The 16,982-nt window shown below is 55.4% G+C and overlaps 1 protein-coding gene across 1 annotated transcript in view; it reads right to left on the bottom strand.

Moving 5' to 3' along the window:
- Nucleotides 1–2,239: 2,239 nt before the first annotated feature.
- The window catches only part of NUP98 (nucleoporin 98 and 96 precursor), a 49,977-nt gene continuing 35,234 nt past the window's right edge, over nt 2,240–16,982 (bottom strand). The window contains exons 21-33 of the mRNA XM_072133616.1: nt 6,886–7,065; nt 6,663–6,798; nt 6,150–6,561; nt 5,848–6,068; nt 5,499–5,768; nt 5,258–5,415; nt 5,040–5,183; nt 4,817–4,962; nt 4,469–4,690; nt 4,128–4,369; nt 3,759–3,913; nt 3,121–3,232; nt 2,240–2,985 (exon numbers count right to left, since the gene is read on the bottom strand). Coding sequence (XP_071989717.1) covers nt 2,777–2,985; nt 3,121–3,232; nt 3,759–3,913; nt 4,128–4,369; nt 4,469–4,690; nt 4,817–4,962; nt 5,040–5,183; nt 5,258–5,415; nt 5,499–5,768; nt 5,848–6,068; nt 6,150–6,561; nt 6,663–6,798; nt 6,886–7,065 — 2,607 coding nt within the window. The 3' untranslated portion in view covers nt 2,240–2,776. The remainder of the gene's footprint in view (nt 2,986–3,120; nt 3,233–3,758; nt 3,914–4,127; nt 4,370–4,468; nt 4,691–4,816; nt 4,963–5,039; nt 5,184–5,257; nt 5,416–5,498; nt 5,769–5,847; nt 6,069–6,149; nt 6,562–6,662; nt 6,799–6,885; nt 7,066–16,982) is intronic.

Consider the following 16,982-nt stretch of genomic DNA (forward strand, 5'->3'; position numbering starts at 1 on the left):
TCCTTGTAGCATCCATTAGCCATCCTGTACAGACCAGACATGGCCAATGGATCCCACAGGGTGCTTCGTATCCATCCTGTGCAGACCAGGCATGGCTAATGGATCCCTGCAGGGAGTGTAGTATCCATCCTGTGAAGACCAGGCATGGCTAGTAGATCCCACAGAGCGCATAGTATCCATCCTGTACAGACCAGACATGGCTAATGGATCCCACAGGGAGCTTCGTGTCCATCCTGTACATACCAGATATGGCCAATGGATCCCACAGAGCGTAGTAGCCATCCTGTACAGACCAGACATGGCTAATGGATCCCAGAGGGAGCCTAGTATCCATCCTGTACAGACCAGACATGGCCAATGGATCCCTGCAGGGAGTAGTATCCATGTACAGATCAGGCATGGCGAGTAGATCCTGTAGGCAGTGTGATATCCATGTCTGGTGTGTACAGGATAACTACTAGGCATTGCTTGGTCTGTGCAGGAGGGAAACTACACTCCCTGCAGGATGTATTAGTCATGTCTAGTGTGTACAGACAAGGCCAGTGCAGCCCATACTGAGCACAGTACTGCAGGGGCTCCTGGAGCAGAGGTTATGTGCATCCTCCCTGCAGGATGTATTAGTCATGTCTAGTGTGTACAGACAAGGCCAGAGCAGCCCATACTGAGCACAGTACTGCAGGGGCTCCTGGAGCAGAGGTTATGTGCATCCTCCCTGCAGGATGTATTAGTCATGTCTAGTGTGTACAGACAAGGCCAGTGCAGCCCATACTGAGCACAGAACTGCAGGGGCTCCTGGAGCAGAGGTTATGTGCATCCTCCCTGCAGGATGTATTAGTCATGTCTAGTGTGTACAGACAAGGCCAGTGCAGCCCATACTGAGCACAGAACTGCAGGGGCTCCTGGAGCAGAGGTTATGTGCATCCTCCCTGCAGGATGTATTAGTCATGTCTAGTGTGTACAGACAAGGCCAGAGCAGCCCATACTGAGCACAGAGTCTGCAGGGGCTCCTGGAGCAGAGGTTATGTGCATCCTCCCTGCAGGATGTATTAGTCATGTCTAGTGTGTACAGACAAGGCCAGTGCAGCCCATACTGAGCACAGAACTGCAGGGGCTCCTGGTTATGTGCATCCTCCCTGCAGGATGTATTAGTCATGTCTAGTGTGTACAGACAAGGCCAGTGCAGCCCATACTGAGCACAGAACTGCAGGGGCTCCTGGTTATGTGCATCCTCCCTGCAGGATGTATTAGTCATGTCTAGTGTGTACAGACAAGGCCAGTGCAGCCCATACTGAGCACAGAACTGCAGGGGCTCCTGGTTATGTGCATCCTCCCTGCAGGATGTATTAGTCATGTCTAGTGTGTACAGACAAGGCCAGTGCAGCCCATACTGAGCACAGAACTGCAGGGGCTCCTGGAGCAGAGGTTATGTGCATCCTCCCTGCAGGATGTATTAGTCATGTCTAGTGTGTACAGACAAGGCCAGAGCAGCCCATACTGAGCACAGAGTCTGCAGGGGCTCCTGGAGCAGAGGTTATGTGCATCCTCCCTGCAGGATGTATTAGTCATGTCTAGTGTGTACAGACAAGGCCAGAGCAGCCCATACTGAGCACAGAGTCTGCAGGGGCTCCTGGAGCAGAGGTTATGTGCATCCTCCCTGCAGGATGTATTAGTCATGTCTAGTGTGTACAGACAAGGCCAGTGCAGCCCATACTGAGCACAGAGTCTGCAGGGGCTCCTGGTTATGTGCATCCTCCCTGCAGGTCTCTGTATACACATCACTGATATCAGTCATCTTATGGTGCCGTTACCATAGGACCACCGCTATATGTCATCTATACAAGGACAGCACCCGCCCCACTTGAAAAATTGTATTTAAAAAATTTTTTTTTTTTCTTTTTCTTTCTCTCCAAACACTTGACTTTTATACATCGCAGCAGCGTCTGGGGGTCGGCCGTCGTCTGGTCCTCACGAATGGTAGGAGGAGTATTATAAGTGCGAGCGCTGGGTACAAGTACACGGCGGTTACCCCTCCCGAAACTGCACCTACAGAGGAGGAAGTGCTGGGTGACATCCTCACCCACCCGTAGTGTGAGCACAAGAGGTGCGATAGAGTGTCAGCTCAGAGGGCGGGTATCTAATCATGTGCAGTACCATCTGCTGAGCCATGTATCTAATCCCATCCTGCGCGGTACGGCAGCAGCACAGAGCACTTCAGGAGCAGGTCACAACTAGTCACAGATACAACTTGTAAAGGTTTTATTAAAAATATCTCAAAAAACAAAAAACATATCCAATATTTATTCCTCTTCCGCATCTGTATAAGCTCTGAATAAAAACCACATCGTCATCATGCAGACTCTGATACAAGAGCGCGGGGTACAAGCCCTGCACTCACTCTCACGGCCAGCAGGGGGCACATCACTGACACTCGGGCACAGGCCGCCGCTCAGGGAATCTCGTTACAGAATGAATTCCTTATGCTCCACCTGCAGGAAGGGGAGCGGAGGGCGGAGCCTGAGGGCAGCCACACCCCTGGTGCAGAAAAACTGATAAAAATGTGCAGGCCCTGGGGACTGAGGATGCACAATACAACGGCCAAGTAATAGAGGATAATCCCCGCCCCCGAGGAGCTGACTTTGTACATATGAAGACTCCATACAAAACCAGTGGAAGTAGAAATGTGTATTTCAGCCCCTCCCCCTTGTCAGGAGTCCACATGGCGGCTCCGGAGGAAGCGAGAGAAGTGTCGGCCATGTTACCTACATGTGTAAAAAGTCTACTGTCCGCCTACGGTGAGTTCTCGTAGATAGGACTGGGTGAGGCTGTGCAGCTCCTCCAGGGCGTAGTCCTCGGGCATTGGCAGGCGTCCGATGTGGGGGGCCAGCAGTCTGAGGGGGACGCGCTGGAGGTCAGAGTCCTCGGATTCAGGGGAGTGCTGTAAACGTAGGACAACGCGAAGGATGTTGGCGACGCGCTTCGCCATTTCTGTGAAAAAAAAATATTATGACTTTAAAGAAAAGGGCGTGGCTTTCTCCTAAACTCCACCCCAGAGGAGCGCTGACAACACACCACACCCACAACCAGCCATCAGTGACATGTATACTCGTCTCCCCCACTCACCGGACTGCGCTAGTCTATCTTTGGAGTTGTAGCAGTGGATCTGATCGACACGGTTGCAGACGGACGTCACTTTCGTGTGCAATCTTTCAAGTTCACAGCCAGAAGATTCATTCTACAAAAAAGGTCAAAAGGTTATTACATTATTTCGACTATCATGAGTAACTCCGACCCCTGGAGAGCTCCCTCCCCCCTCTCACAGCAGCGCTGATACCTTGCTTTATACACACGATTCATATGTCTGTCCTGCCCCTCGCACTGAACATCCTGCACAGGAAAAATCCCTTGCATACAAATATGATGCAAGGACTCAACTGCCAGCAATAAACAGTCATTACAGCCCGGCCGACTCCATGCATCATAATTTGCCATAATGCAAGGACTGTGCAGCGTGTGGTGGTGGGCAGACTACTCACTAACGTGTGTGGCTTAGGGTCTCCTGCCCCTGAGTGAGTGCAGGGGCTATTCCCCCTGGCAGAACTTACTGCCCTACCCATCGCCTGGCACCACATAGCCGATTCCGTTTACTGTTCACACCCTGCAATCAGTCTGTTCAGACCGAAACGTCACAAGTGTTTGGATTTTTACATCACTGGACGGAGCCCCAAGTCTATTTTCTTACAGGAGTGCAGGAGTCTCACCTGTCGGATGCGGTCCAGCATCTCAATGATGCCGATGTAGTCCAGGTACACCTGTCCTGCAGTGTCCCAGCCCTGGATGTGCACACAGTTCTCGGGCCGGGACAGCTCGTCCAGGAAGCTGCGCAGGTACGAATAGTTCTCGTTGATGATGGCGTCTGAAAGAGTCAGGGGGGAGGTCAGTGTTGTGTTATGTGGCTCTGGTCAGAGATTGGGGAGCAGTCAGAATAGACAACTCCACCTGCTGCGCCATCTATCAGGGGGATCCAGATATTATTGTGGTGGCTGCAACCCATGATTTAAAGGGATCACGGTCATCATAAAGCTGCTGCGGGATCCCTTTAAGGACACATCTGTTTTGATGAGCATTACCTGAGGCCAGGTGGCGGCACACGAGCTTGTGGCACTGGTTCCAGTGTCCGGCTCGTAACAAGTACAGCGCCTCCCTGTGGTGGTCTCCGTCCCTGCGGGCACGGATGGCTTTGGCCTGGTAGATCCATTCTGGGGGGAGGCAGAGCTTCTCTCTCAGGAACTTCTCCTTGGCCAAGGTGTCTGGGGTCTCCCGCAGAGCGCAGTGTCTGTTCAGGAGCTCCCGCACAGACGTCTCCCGAATACTAACGAGAGAATTGGGGGGTTTCACAGTCATTAGACCTCAGAGAGATTAGTGCGGCCACGTTCCACGTACATAAAGTGTCAGCAAGCAGGGGTCTTACCTGTCATCTGGGGTGTGTAGTATGACGAATACGGCCCACTCCCACAGCCCCACGTTCTCCAGCTGCTCGGCGTAGCTGGAATGGAGCAGCCCCTGGCTCTGCTCAGAAAGATGCGTGTAGTTTAGAGCCTGCAGGACCATCCAGAGATGCCAGCTCAGGCGATAGTCCAGGGGGTCCGAGGTCACACTCCGGGGGTCCAAGAGCTGCCGAAGATCATAACATCTGCAGGAAGATGGTATATAGAGTGAAGATATGATGAACCTGCTATCAGAGGACACAGGATCCCAGGGGCCCAGCCTCGGAGGGGGGGGGGGGGGGGGTAACACTTCGGTAACTATGAGCATGTACCTGTCACTGTAGAGCTTCAGTAGGTGGAAGCAGACGTCTCTCTTGATAGAGGAGGCATCTGCGTCGATGGCTTCCAGGCGGAGGCCGTGACCCTCTAAGTACGCGGGGAGCGGATAAGCTGCGTATCGTGTGCCTTCCTCCGACTCCTAATTAAGGAGGCACACGGGGTCAGTAACTACTACAATGACTGGTGCTGGGAGGACTGGGGGCACCAGGAACCTACCTGAAAGGCGGTCTCATACTGCTGCAGGGCCTGGGAGATGGAGGCTGTGGGCGGCAGCATGTACCACAGATGGACGGCCAGGGCGCGCTTCCAGTCCAGCTGAGAGCAGACGTTAATACTCTTCTTGTCGGACGACTGCCACACCTGAATAATGGTGAATATATGTGTAACAGCCCAGAGTGGCACGTCCATACATGCACTAGGCTGGGGGCACTTACCGGGGTGGCAGATAACAGGGCGTACACTTTTAGCCTCTCCTCCTGGATGAAGGTGTCCACCTGCAGGTTCCTCCAGTCCACCAGCTGCATGACATTGAGCTCCACGACCTGCTGACTGCCGACCAACTGGGACAGCAGCATGGCGAGGCGGTGATCTCCTGCCGGAAGAGGACACGTCTAGTACTCACACACACGGCAGCGCATAGTTCCACCATCTGACGCCGTGCAGATGGCCACTTACCTGACTTCTGTGCGAGCCGGCAGGCCTCGCTGATCCGACAACCAGTCAGGAAGCTGAATACTGCCTCCACTGGCCGCTCGTGGCGGTGCAGGGCCACCTCCTCCTCAATGTGCTCCGCCGCAGTCTCAGCCAGCCAATGAGAGAAGGCCCTCCGGCGCTGCAGCCGCTCCACGTATTCATTGGTCTCATCCAGTCCGGTCTCCAGCTCCTGCAATCGCCCCCACAGGGCCTTGCACAGGGTCCACGTGAGACACCACTGCTTGACCACCGCTGTAAGAGAAGCAGAGGAGGAGCGTGAGAAACAGATGAGAAGAGCGAGAGAGTAGCGGGCGGACCACCAGGCACTTACACTCCACTTGTGACGACTCCTGGCAGAAGTCGCTGGCCCACCCGGCGTAGTCATGGATGGCGGAGTTCCCAGGGTTGGGCATGAGGCGCGGGCAGTGGGCGATCTGCACCGTGCTGTTCTTTAGGGCGATTTCTAGGGGCATCAGGTAGGACTGCAGATCCTTACTCTTCTGCTCCAGACTCAGCTTCTCCAAGTGAACCTTAAAGGGGGTCTCCGTCAGACTGCGTGAGATATAACCAGGGTGACTGATCTGTAGCTGGATAACAATCACAATGGCTTCCACATGTCGCCCAGTCACTTACGATTTAGCGGACACCGGTTTTGGCAGGAATCCATAATCCATGGCCTCCATGTCGGCTTCCTGCTCCCTCTCTTTAGACCCGCTCAGGAAGTCTCCGCTATGGGCCAGGGTCCAGTTGGGGCCCCAGCCGACACAGAACGAGCGGCCCATGAACAGAGCCATGTCTATGAGCAGCTTGCCCTTACTGGCGGCTACAGACTTCTCCCGTGACACGAGCCGCTGCTGCTGGCGGGTCCCCACAGTCTTCAGTTGTGTCTCAGGGACCGGAGGTGGCATCATGAAGGCAGAGGAGAGGGGCCCCAGGGTGGGCCAGGCTACAGAGGACAGGGAGGGTTTGGGGCTCTGCGTGTGGAGCAGGGAGTCCTTCTGCTTCAGGATTGAGGGTGCAGATAAGCGGGACTGCAGCACCCCGACTGTGAAGAGAAGACGACATGATGGAGGCCACACAAGCAGAACATCTGTACATTTGAAGGGCTGCTCCAACAATGAGGACACAGACACTAGGACGTCTTACCACCGGATGTCCGGGGAGATTGAGCTGAGGTGACGAATATCTGGGGAGACCTGATCTCCTGGGGGGCTTCCAGGGCAGGGGGAAAGCGGGGAAAGTCACCGACCTCATCCTCAAACAACAGGGAGGCCTTCATCACCTGCAGGGGCCGAGAGAACAAACACAAAGTACAGGGACCCATACACGACTCACCACAGGCTGCGCCCCGGAGGTGCTGGACACTCACCTGTAACGCATGCGGATTCACCCCCATGGAAGAGGCGATGTGAGAGGATGCCGACACCGGCCCCTGCTCCTCTGTGATGTCCTGATCATCTGGGCCAGAGTCCAGGAGCGGCTCCTGCGTGATGTCCGCCATGTCACTGTCCAGCTCCAACACCCGACCCAAGTGCTCGTCTGCCGGGCTCTGACAACAGCACAGGAGAGAATTACTAGGGGCTACCAGAGGCCGAGCCAGAGAAGCAGCACAGGAGAGAATTACTAGGGGCTACCAGAGGCCGAGCCAGAGAAGCAGCACAGGAGAGAATTACTAGAGGCTACCAGAGGAAGAGCCAGAGAAGCAGCACAGGAGAGAATTACTAGAGGCTACCAGAGGCCGGGCCAGAGAAGCGGCACAGGAGAGAATTACTAGGGGCTACCAGAGGCCGGGCCAGAGAAGCAGCACAGGAGAGAATTACTAGGGGCTACCAGAGGCCGAGCCAGAGAAGCAGCACAGGAGAGAATTACTAGGGGCTACCAGAGGCCGAGCCAGAGAAGCAGCACAGGAGAGAATTACTAGGGGCTACCAGAGGCCGAGCCAGAGAAGCAGCACAGGAGAGAATTACTAGGGGCTACCAGAGGCCGAGCCAGAGAAGCAGCACAGGAGAGAATTACTAGGGGCTACCAGAGGCCGAGCCAGAGAAGCAGCACAGGAGAGAATTACTAGGGGCTACCAGAGGAGAACCAGAGAAGCAGCACAGGAGAGAATAACTAGGGGCTACCAGAGGCCGAGCCAGAGAAGCAGCACAGGAGAGAATTACTAGGGGCTACCAGAGGCCGAGCCAGAGAAGCAGCACAGGAGAGAATTACTAGGGGCTACCAGAGGCCGAGCCAGAGAAGCAGCACAGGAGAGAATTACTAGGGGCTACCAGAGGAAGAGCCAGAGAAGCAGCACAGGAGAGAATTACTAGGGGCTACCAGAGGCCGAGCCAGAGAAGCAGCACAGGAGAGAATTACTAGGGGCTACCAGAGGCCGAGCCAGAGAAGCAGCACAGGAGAGAATTACTAGGGGCTACCAGAGGCCGAGCCAGAGAAGCAGCACAGGAGAGAATTACTAGGGGCTACCAGAGGCCAGGCCAGAGAAGCAGCACAGAAGAGAATTACTAGGGGCTACCAGAGGCCGGGCCAGAGAAGCAGCACAGGAGAGAATTACTAGGGGCTACCAGAGGCCGGGCCAGAGAAGCAGCACAGGAGAGAATTACTAGGGGCTACCAGAGGCCGAGCCAGAGAAGCAGCACAGGAGAGAATTACTAGGGGCTACCAGAGGCCGGGCCAGAGAAGCAGCACAGAAGAGAATTACTAGGGGCTACCAGAGGCCGGGCCAGAGGAGCAGCACAGGAGAGAATTACTAGGGGTTACCAGAGGCCGGGCCAGAGAAGCAGCACAGGAGAGAATTACTAGGGGCTACCAGAGGCCGAGCCAGAGAAGCAGCACAGGAGAGAATTACTAGGGGCTACCAGAGGCCAGGCCAGAGAAGCAGCACAGGAGAGAATAACTAGGGGCTACCAGAGGAGAACCAGAGAAGCAGCACAGGAGAGAATTACTAGGGGCTACCAGAGGCCAGGCCAGAGAAGCAGCACAGGAGAGAATAACTAGGGGCTACCAGAGGCCGAGCCAGAGAAGCAGCACAGGAGAGAATTACTAGGGGCTACCAGAGGCCGAGCCAGAGAAGCAGCACAGGAGAGAATTACTAGGGGCTACCAGAGGCAGAGCCAGAGAAGCAGCACAGGAGAGAATTACTAGGGGCTACCAGAGGCCGGGCCAGAGAAGCAGCACAGGAGAGAATTACTAGGGGCTACCAGAGGAAGAGCCAGAGAAGCAGCACAGGAGAGAATTACTAGGGGCTACCAGAGGCCGAGCCAGAGAAGCAGCACAGGAGAGAATTACTAGGGGCTACCAGAGGCCGAGCCAGAGAAGCAGCACAGGAGAGAATTACTAGGGGCTACCAGAGGCCGGGCCAGAGAAGCAGCACAGGAGAGAATTACTAGGGGCTACCAGAGGCCGAGCCAGAGAAGCAGCACAGGAGAGAATTACTAGGGGCTACCAGAGGCCGTGCCAGAGAAGCAGCACAGGAGAGAATTACTAGGGGCTACCAGAGGAGAACCAGAGAAGCGGCACAGGAGAGAATTACTAGGGGCTACCAGAGGCCGAGCCAGAGAAGCAGCACAGGAGAGAATTACTAGGGGCTACCAGAGGCCGAGCCAGAGAAGCAGCACAGGAGAGAATTACTAGGGGCTACCAGAGGCCGAGCCAGAGAAGCAGCACAGGAGAGAATTACTAGGGGCTACCAGAGGCAGAGCCAGAGAAGCAGCACAGGAGGAGAGAATTACTAGGGGCTACCAGAGGAGAACCAGAGAAGCAGCACAGGAGAGAATTACTAGGGGCTACCAGAGGCCGGGCCAGAGAAGCAGCACAGGAGAGAATTACTAGGGGCTACCAGAGGCCGAGCCAGAGAAGCAGCACAGGAGAGAATTACTAGGGGCTACCAGAGGCCGGGCCAGAGAAGCAGCACAGGAGAGAATTACTAGGGGCTACCAGAGGCCGAGCCAGAGAAGCAGCACAGGAGAGAATTACTAGGGGCTACCAGAGGCCGGGCCAGAGAAGCAGCACAGGAGAGAATTACTAGGGGCTACCAGAGGAAGAGCCAGAGAGGTAGCACAGGAGAGAATTACTAGGGGCTACCAGAGGCCAGGCCAGAGAAGCAGCACAGAAGAGAATTACTAGGGGCTACCAGAGGAGAACCAGAGAAGCAGCACAGGAGAGAATTACTAGGGGCTACCAGAGGCCAGGCCAGAGAAGCAGCACAGGAGAGAATTACTAGGGGCTACCAGAGGAGAACCAGAGAAGCAGCACAGGAGAGAATTACTAGGGGCTTCCAGAGGCCGGGCCAGAGAAGCAGCACAGGAGAGAATTACTAGGGGCTACCAGAGGCCGAGCCAGAGAAGCAGCACAGGAGAGAATTACTAGGGGCTACCAGAGGAAGAGCCAGAGAAGCAGCACAGGAGAGAATTACTAGGGGCTACCAGAGGAAGAGCCAGAGAAGCAGCACAGGAGAGAATTACTAGGGGCTACCAGAGGCTGGGCCAGAGAAGCAGCACAGGAGAGAATTACTAGGGGCTACCAGAGGCCGAGCCAGAGAAGCAGCACAGGAGAGAATTACTAGGGGCTACCAGAGGAAGAGCCAGAGAAGCAGCACAGGAGAGAATTACTAGGGGCTACCAGAGGCCGAGCCAGAGAAGCAGCACAGGAGAGAATTACTAGGGGCTACCAGAGGCCGGGCCAGAGAAGCAGCACAGGAGAGAATTACTAGAGGCTACCAGAGGAAGAGCCAGAGAAGCAGCACAGGAGAGAATTACTAGGGGCTACCAGAGGAAGAGCCAGAGAAGCAGCACAGGAGAGAATTACTAGGGGCTACCAGAGGAAGAGCCAGAGAAGCAGCACAGGAGAGAATTACTAGGGGCTACCAGAGGAAGAGCCAGAGAAGCAGCACAGGAGAGAATTACTAGGGGCTACCAGAGGAGAACCAGAGAAGCAGCACAGGAGAGAATTACTAGGGGCTACCAGAGAAGCAGCACAGGAGAGAATTACTAGGGGCTACCAGAGGAAGAGCCAGAGAAGCAGCACAGGAGAGAATTACTAGGGGCTACCAGAGGCCAGGCCAGAGAAGCAGCACAGGAGAGAATTACTAGGGGCTACCAGAGGCCGGGCCAGAGAAGCAGCACAGGAGAGAATTACTAGGGGCTACCAGAGGCCGAGCCAGAGAAGCAGCACAGGAGAGAATTACTAGGGGCTACCAGAGGCCGGGCCAGAGAAGCAGCACAGGAGAGAATTACTAGGGGCTACCAGAGGCCGAGCCAGAGAAGCAGCACAGGAGAGAATTACTAGGGGCTACCAGAGGCCGGGCCAGAGAAGCAGCACAGGAGAGAATTACTAGGGGCTACCAGAGGAAGAGCCAGAGAAGCAGCACAGGAGAGAATTACTAGGGGCTACCAGAGGCCGGGCCAGAGAAGCAGCACAGGAGAGAATTACTAGGGGCTACCAGAGGAAGAGCCAGAGAAGCAGCACAGGAGAGAATTACTAGGGGCTACCAGAGGCCGGGCCAGAGAAGCAGCACAGGAGAGAATTACTAGGGGCTACCAGAGGAAGAGCCAGAGAAGCAGCACAGGAGAGAATTACTAGGGGCTACCAGAGGCCGGGCCAGAGAAGCGGCACAGGAGAGAATTACTAGGGGCTACCAGAGGCCGAGCCAGAGAAGCGGCACAGGAGAGAATTACTAGGGGCTACCAGAGGCCGGGCCAGAGAAGCAGCACAGGAGAGAATTACTAGGGGCTACCAGAGGCCGAGCCAGAGAAGCAGCACAGGAGGAGAGAATTACTAGGGGCTACCAGAGGCCGGGCCAGAGAAGCAGCACAGGAGAGAATTACTAGGGGCTACCAGAGGAGAACCAGAGAAGCAGCACAGGAGAGAATTACTAGGGGCTACCAGAGGAGAACCAGAGAAGCAGCACAGGAGAGAATTACTAGGGGCTACCAGAGGCAGAGCCAGAGAAGCAGCACAGGAGAGAATTACTAGGGGCTACCAGAGGAAGAGCCAGAGAAGCAGCACAGGAGAGAATTACTAGGGGCTACCAGAGGCCGAGCCAGAGAAGCAGCACAGGAGAGAATTACTAGGGGCTACCAGAGGCCGAGCCAGAGAAGCAGCACAGGAGAGAATTACTAGGGGCTACCAGAGGCCGGGCCAGAGAAGCAGCACAGGAGAGAATAACTAGGGGCTACCAGAGGCCGAGCCAGAGAAGCAGCACAGGAGAGAATTACTAGGGGCTACCAGAGGCCGAGCCAGAGAAGCAGCACAGGAGAGAATTACTAGGGGCTACCAGAGGCCGAGCCAGAGAAGCAGCACAGGAGAGAATTACTAGGGGCTACCAGAGGAAGAGCCAGAGAAGCAGCACAGGAGAGAATTACTAGGGGCTACCAGAGGCCGAGCCAGAGAAGCAGCACAGGAGAGAATTACTAGGGGCTACCAGAGGCCGGGCCAGAGAAGCAGCACAGGAGAGAATTACTAGGGGCTACCAGAGGAAGAGCCAGAGAGGTAGCACAGGAGAGAATTACTAGGGGCTACCAGAGGCCAGGCCAGAGAAGCAGCACAGAAGAGAATTACTAGGGGCTACCAGAGGAGAACCAGAGAAGCAGCACAGGAGAGAATTACTAGGGGCTACCAGAGAAGCAGCACAGGAGAGAATTACTAGGGGCTACCAGAGGCCAGGCCAGAGAAGCAGCACAGGAGAGAATTACTAGGGGCTACCAGAGGCCAGGCCAGAGAAGCAGCACAGGAGAGAATTACTAGGGGCTACCAGAGGAGAACCAGAGAAGCAGCACAGGAGAGAATTACTAGGGGCTACCAGAGGAGAACCAGAGAAGCAGCACAGGAGAGAATTACTAGGGGCTACCAGAGAAGCAGCACAGGAGAGAATTACTAGGGGTTACCAGAGGCCGAGCCAGAGAAGCAGCACAGGAGAGAATTACTAGGGGCTACCAGAGGCTGGGCCAGAGAAGCAGCACAGGAGAGAATTACTAGGGGCTACCAGAGGAAGAGCCAGAGAAGCAGCACAGGAGAGAATTACTAGGGGCTACCAGAGGCCGGGCCAGAGAAGCAGCACAGGAGAGAATTACTAGGGGCTACCAGAGGAGAACCAGAGAAGCAGCACAGGAGAGAATTACTAGGGGCTACCAGAGAAGCAGCACAGGAGAGAATTACTAGGGGCTACCAGAGGAAGAGCCAGAGAGGTAGCACAGGAGAGAATTACTAGGGGCTACCAGAGGCCAGGCCAGAGATGCAGCACAGAAGAGAATTACTAGGGGCTACCAGAGGAGAACCAGAGAAGCAGCACAGGAGAGAATTACTAGGGGCTACCAGAGAAGCAGCACAGGAGAGAATTACTAGGGGCTACCAGAGGCCAGGCCAGAGAAGCAGCACAGGAGAGAATTACTAGGGGCTACCAGAGGAAGAGCCAGAGAAGCAGCACAGGAGAGAATTACTAGGGGCTACCAGAGGCCAGGCCAGAGAAGCAGCACAGGAGAGAATTACTAGGGGCTACCAGAGGCCGGGCCAGAGAAGCAGCACAGGAGAGAATTACTAGGGGCTACCAGAGGCCGAGCCAGAGAAGCAGCACAGGAGAGAATTACTAGGGGCTACCAGAGGCCGGGCCAGAGAAGCAGCACAGGAGAGAATTACTAGGGGCTACCAGAGGCCGAGCCAGAGAAGCAGCACAGGAGAGAATTACTAGGGGCTACCAGAGGCCGGGCCAGAGAAGCAGCACAGGAGAGAATTACTAGGGGCTACCAGAGGAAGAGCCAGAGAAGCAGCACAGGAGAGAATTACTAGGGGCTACCAGAGGCCGGGCCAGAGAAGCAGCACAGGAGAGAATTACTAGGGGCTACCAGAGGAAGAGCCAGAGAAGCAGCACAGGAGAGAATTACTAGGGGCTACCAGAGGCCGGGCCAGAGAAGCAGCACAGGAGAGAATTACTAGGGGCTACCAGAGGAAGAGCCAGAGAAGCAGCACAGGAGAGAATTACTAGGGGCTACCAGAGGCCGGGCCAGAGAAGCAGCACAGGAGAGAATTACTAGGGGCTACCAGAGGCCGGGCCAGAGAAGCAGCACAGGAGAGAATTACTAGGGGCTACCAGAGGCCGGGCCAGAGAAGCAGCACAGGAGAGAATTACTAGGGGCTACCAGAGGCCGAGCCAGAGAAGCAGCACAGGAGGAGAGAATTACTAGGGGCTACCAGAGGCCGGGCCAGAGAAGCAGCACAGTAGAGAATTACTAGGGGCTACCAGAGGCCGGGCCAGAGAAGCAGCACAGGAGAGAATTACTAGGGGCTACCAGAGGCCGGGCCAGAGAAGCGGCACAGGAGAGAATTACTAGGGGCTACCAGAGGCCGAGCCAGAGAAGCGGCACAGGAGAGAATTACTAGGGGCTACCAGAGGCCGGGCCAGAGAAGCAGCACAGGAGAGAATTACTAGGGGCTACCAGAGGCCGAGCCAGAGAAGCAGCACAGGAGGAGAGAATTACTAGGGGCTACCAGAGGCCGGGCCAGAGAAGCAGCACAGGAGAGAATTACTAGGGGCTACCAGAGGAGAACCAGAGAAGCAGCACAGGAGAGAATTACTAGGGGCTACCAGAGGAGAACCAGAGAAGCAGCACAGGAGAGAATTACTAGGGGCTACCAGAGGCAGAGCCAGAGAAGCAGCACAGGAGAGAATTACTAGGGGCTACCAGAGGAAGAGCCAGAGAAGCAGCACAGGAGAGAATTACTAGGGGCTACCAGAGGCCGAGCCAGAGAAGCAGCACAGGAGAGAATTACTAGGGGCTACCAGAGGCCGAGCCAGAGAAGCAGCACAGGAGAGAATTACTAGGGGCTACCAGAGGCCGGGCCAGAGAAGCAGCACAGGAGAGAATAACTAGGGGCTACCAGAGGCCGAGCCAGAGAAGCAGCACAGGAGAGAATTACTAGGGGCTACCAGAGGCCGAGCCAGAGAAGCAGCACAGGAGAGAATTACTAGGGGCTACCAGAGGCCGAGCCAGAGAAGCAGCACAGGAGAGAATTACTAGGGGCTACCAGAGGAAGAGCCAGAGAAGCAGCACAGGAGAGAATTACTAGGGGCTACCAGAGGCCGAGCCAGAGAAGCAGCACAGGAGAGAATTACTAGGGGCTACCAGAGGCCGGGCCAGAGAAGCAGCACAGGAGAGAATTACTAGGGGCTACCAGAGGAAGAGCCAGAGAGGTAGCACAGGAGAGAATTACTAGGGGCTACCAGAGGCCAGGCCAGAGAAGCAGCACAGAAGAGAATTACTAGGGGCTACCAGAGGAGAACCAGAGAAGCAGCACAGGAGAGAATTACTAGGGGCTACCAGAGAAGCAGCACAGGAGAGAATTACTAGGGGCTACCAGAGGCCAGGCCAGAGAAGCAGCACAGGAGAGAATTACTAGGGGCTACCAGAGGCCAGGCCAGAGAAGCAGCACAGGAGAGAATTACTAGGGGCTACCAGAGGAGAACCAGAGAAGCAGCACAGGAGAGAATTACTAGGGGCTACCAGAGAAGCAGCACAGGAGAGAATTACTAGGGGCTACCAGAGAAGCAGCACAGGAGAGAATTACTAGGGGTTACCAGAGGCCGAGCCAGAGAAGCAGCACAGGAGAGAATTACTAGGGGCTACCAGAGGCTGGGCCAGAGAAGCAGCACAGGAGAGAATTACTAGGGGCTACCAGAGGAAGAGCCAGAGAAGCAGCACAGGAGAGAATTACTAGGGGCTACCAGAGGCCGGGCCAGAGAAGCAGCACAGGAGAGAATTACTAGGGGCTACCAGAGGAGAACCAGAGAAGCAGCACAGGAGAGAATTACTAGGGGCTACCAGAGAAGCAGCACAGGAGAGAATTACTAGGGGCTACCAGAGGAAGAGCCAGAGAGGTAGCACAGGAGAGAATTACTAGGGGCTACCAGAGGCCAGGCCAGAGATGCAGCACAGAAGAGAATTACTAGGGGCTACCAGAGGAGAACCAGAGAAGCAGCACAGGAGAGAATTACTAGGGGCTACCAGAGAAGCAGCACAGGAGAGAATTACTAGGGGCTACCAGAGGCCAGGCCAGAGAAGCAGCACAGGAGAGAATTACTAGGGGCTACCAGAGGAGAACCAGAGAAGCAGCACAGGAGAGAATTACTAGGGGCTACCAGAGAAGCAGCACAGGAGAGAATTACTAGGGGCTACCAGAGGAAGAGCCAGAGAAGCAGCACAGGAGAGAATTACTAGGGGCTACCAGAGGCCGGGCCAGAGAAGCAGCACAGGAGAGAATTACTAGGGGCTACCAGAGGAAGAGCCAGAGAAGCAGCACAGGAGAGAATTACTAGGGGCTACCAGAGGCCGGGCCAGAGAAGCAGCACAGGAGAGAATTACTAGGGGCTACCAGAGGAAGAGCCAGAGAAGCAGCACAGGAGAGAATTACTAGGGGCTACTAGAGGCCGAGCCAGAGAAGCAGCACAGGAGAGAATTACTAGGGGCTACCAGAGAAGCAGCACAGGAGAGAATTACTAGGGGCTACCAGAGGAAGAGCCAGAGAAGCAGCACAGGAGAGAATTACTAGGGGCTACCAGAGGAAGAGCCAGAGAAGCAGCACAGGAGAGAATTACTAGGGGCTACCAGAGGCCGAGCCAGAGAAGCAGCACAGGAGAGAATTACTAGGGGCTACCAGAGGCCGAGCCAGAGAAGCAGCACAGGAGAGAATTACTAGGGGCTACCAGAGGCCAGGCCAGAGAAGCAGCACAGGAGAGAATTACTAGGGGCTACCAGAGGCCAGGCCAGAGAAGCAGCACAGGAGAGAATTACTAGGGGCTACCAGAGGCCGGGCCAGAGAAGCAGCACAGGAGAGAATTACTAGGGGCTACCAGAGGCCAGGCCAGAGAAGCAGCACAGGAGAGAATTACTAGGGGCTACAAGAGGCCAGGCCAGAGAAGCAGCACAGGAGAGAATTACTAGGGGCTACCAGAGGCCGGGATAGAGAAGCAGCACAGGAGAGAATTACTAGGGGCTACCAGAGGCCGGGCCAGAGAAGCAGCACAGGAGAGAATTACTAGGGGCTACCAGAGGCCGAGCCAGAGAAGCAGCACAGGAGAGAATTACTAGGGGCTACCAGAGGAGCAGCACAGGAGGAGAGAATTACTAGGGGCTACCAGAGGCCGAGCCAGAGAAGCAGCACAGGAGAGAATTACTAGGGGCTACCAGAGGAAGAGCCAGAGAAGCAGCACAGGAGAGAATTACTAGGGGCTACCAGAGGCCAGGCCAGAGAAGCAGCACAGGAGAGAATTACTAGGGGCTACCAGAGGCCGTGCCAGAGAAGCAGCACAGGAGAGAATTACTAGGGGCTACCAGAGGAGAACCAGAGAAGCAGCACAGGAGAGAATTACTAGGGGCTACCAGAGGCCGTGCCAGAGAAGCAGCACAGGAGAGAATTACTAGGGGCTAGCAGAGGAGAACCAGAGAAGCAGCACAGGAGAGAATTACTAGGGGCTAC

This window comes from Engystomops pustulosus, chromosome 2, assembly GCF_040894005.1.
Source record: "Engystomops pustulosus chromosome 2, aEngPut4.maternal, whole genome shotgun sequence".
NCBI classification, from domain to species: Eukaryota; Metazoa; Chordata; class Amphibia; order Anura; family Leptodactylidae; genus Engystomops; species Engystomops pustulosus.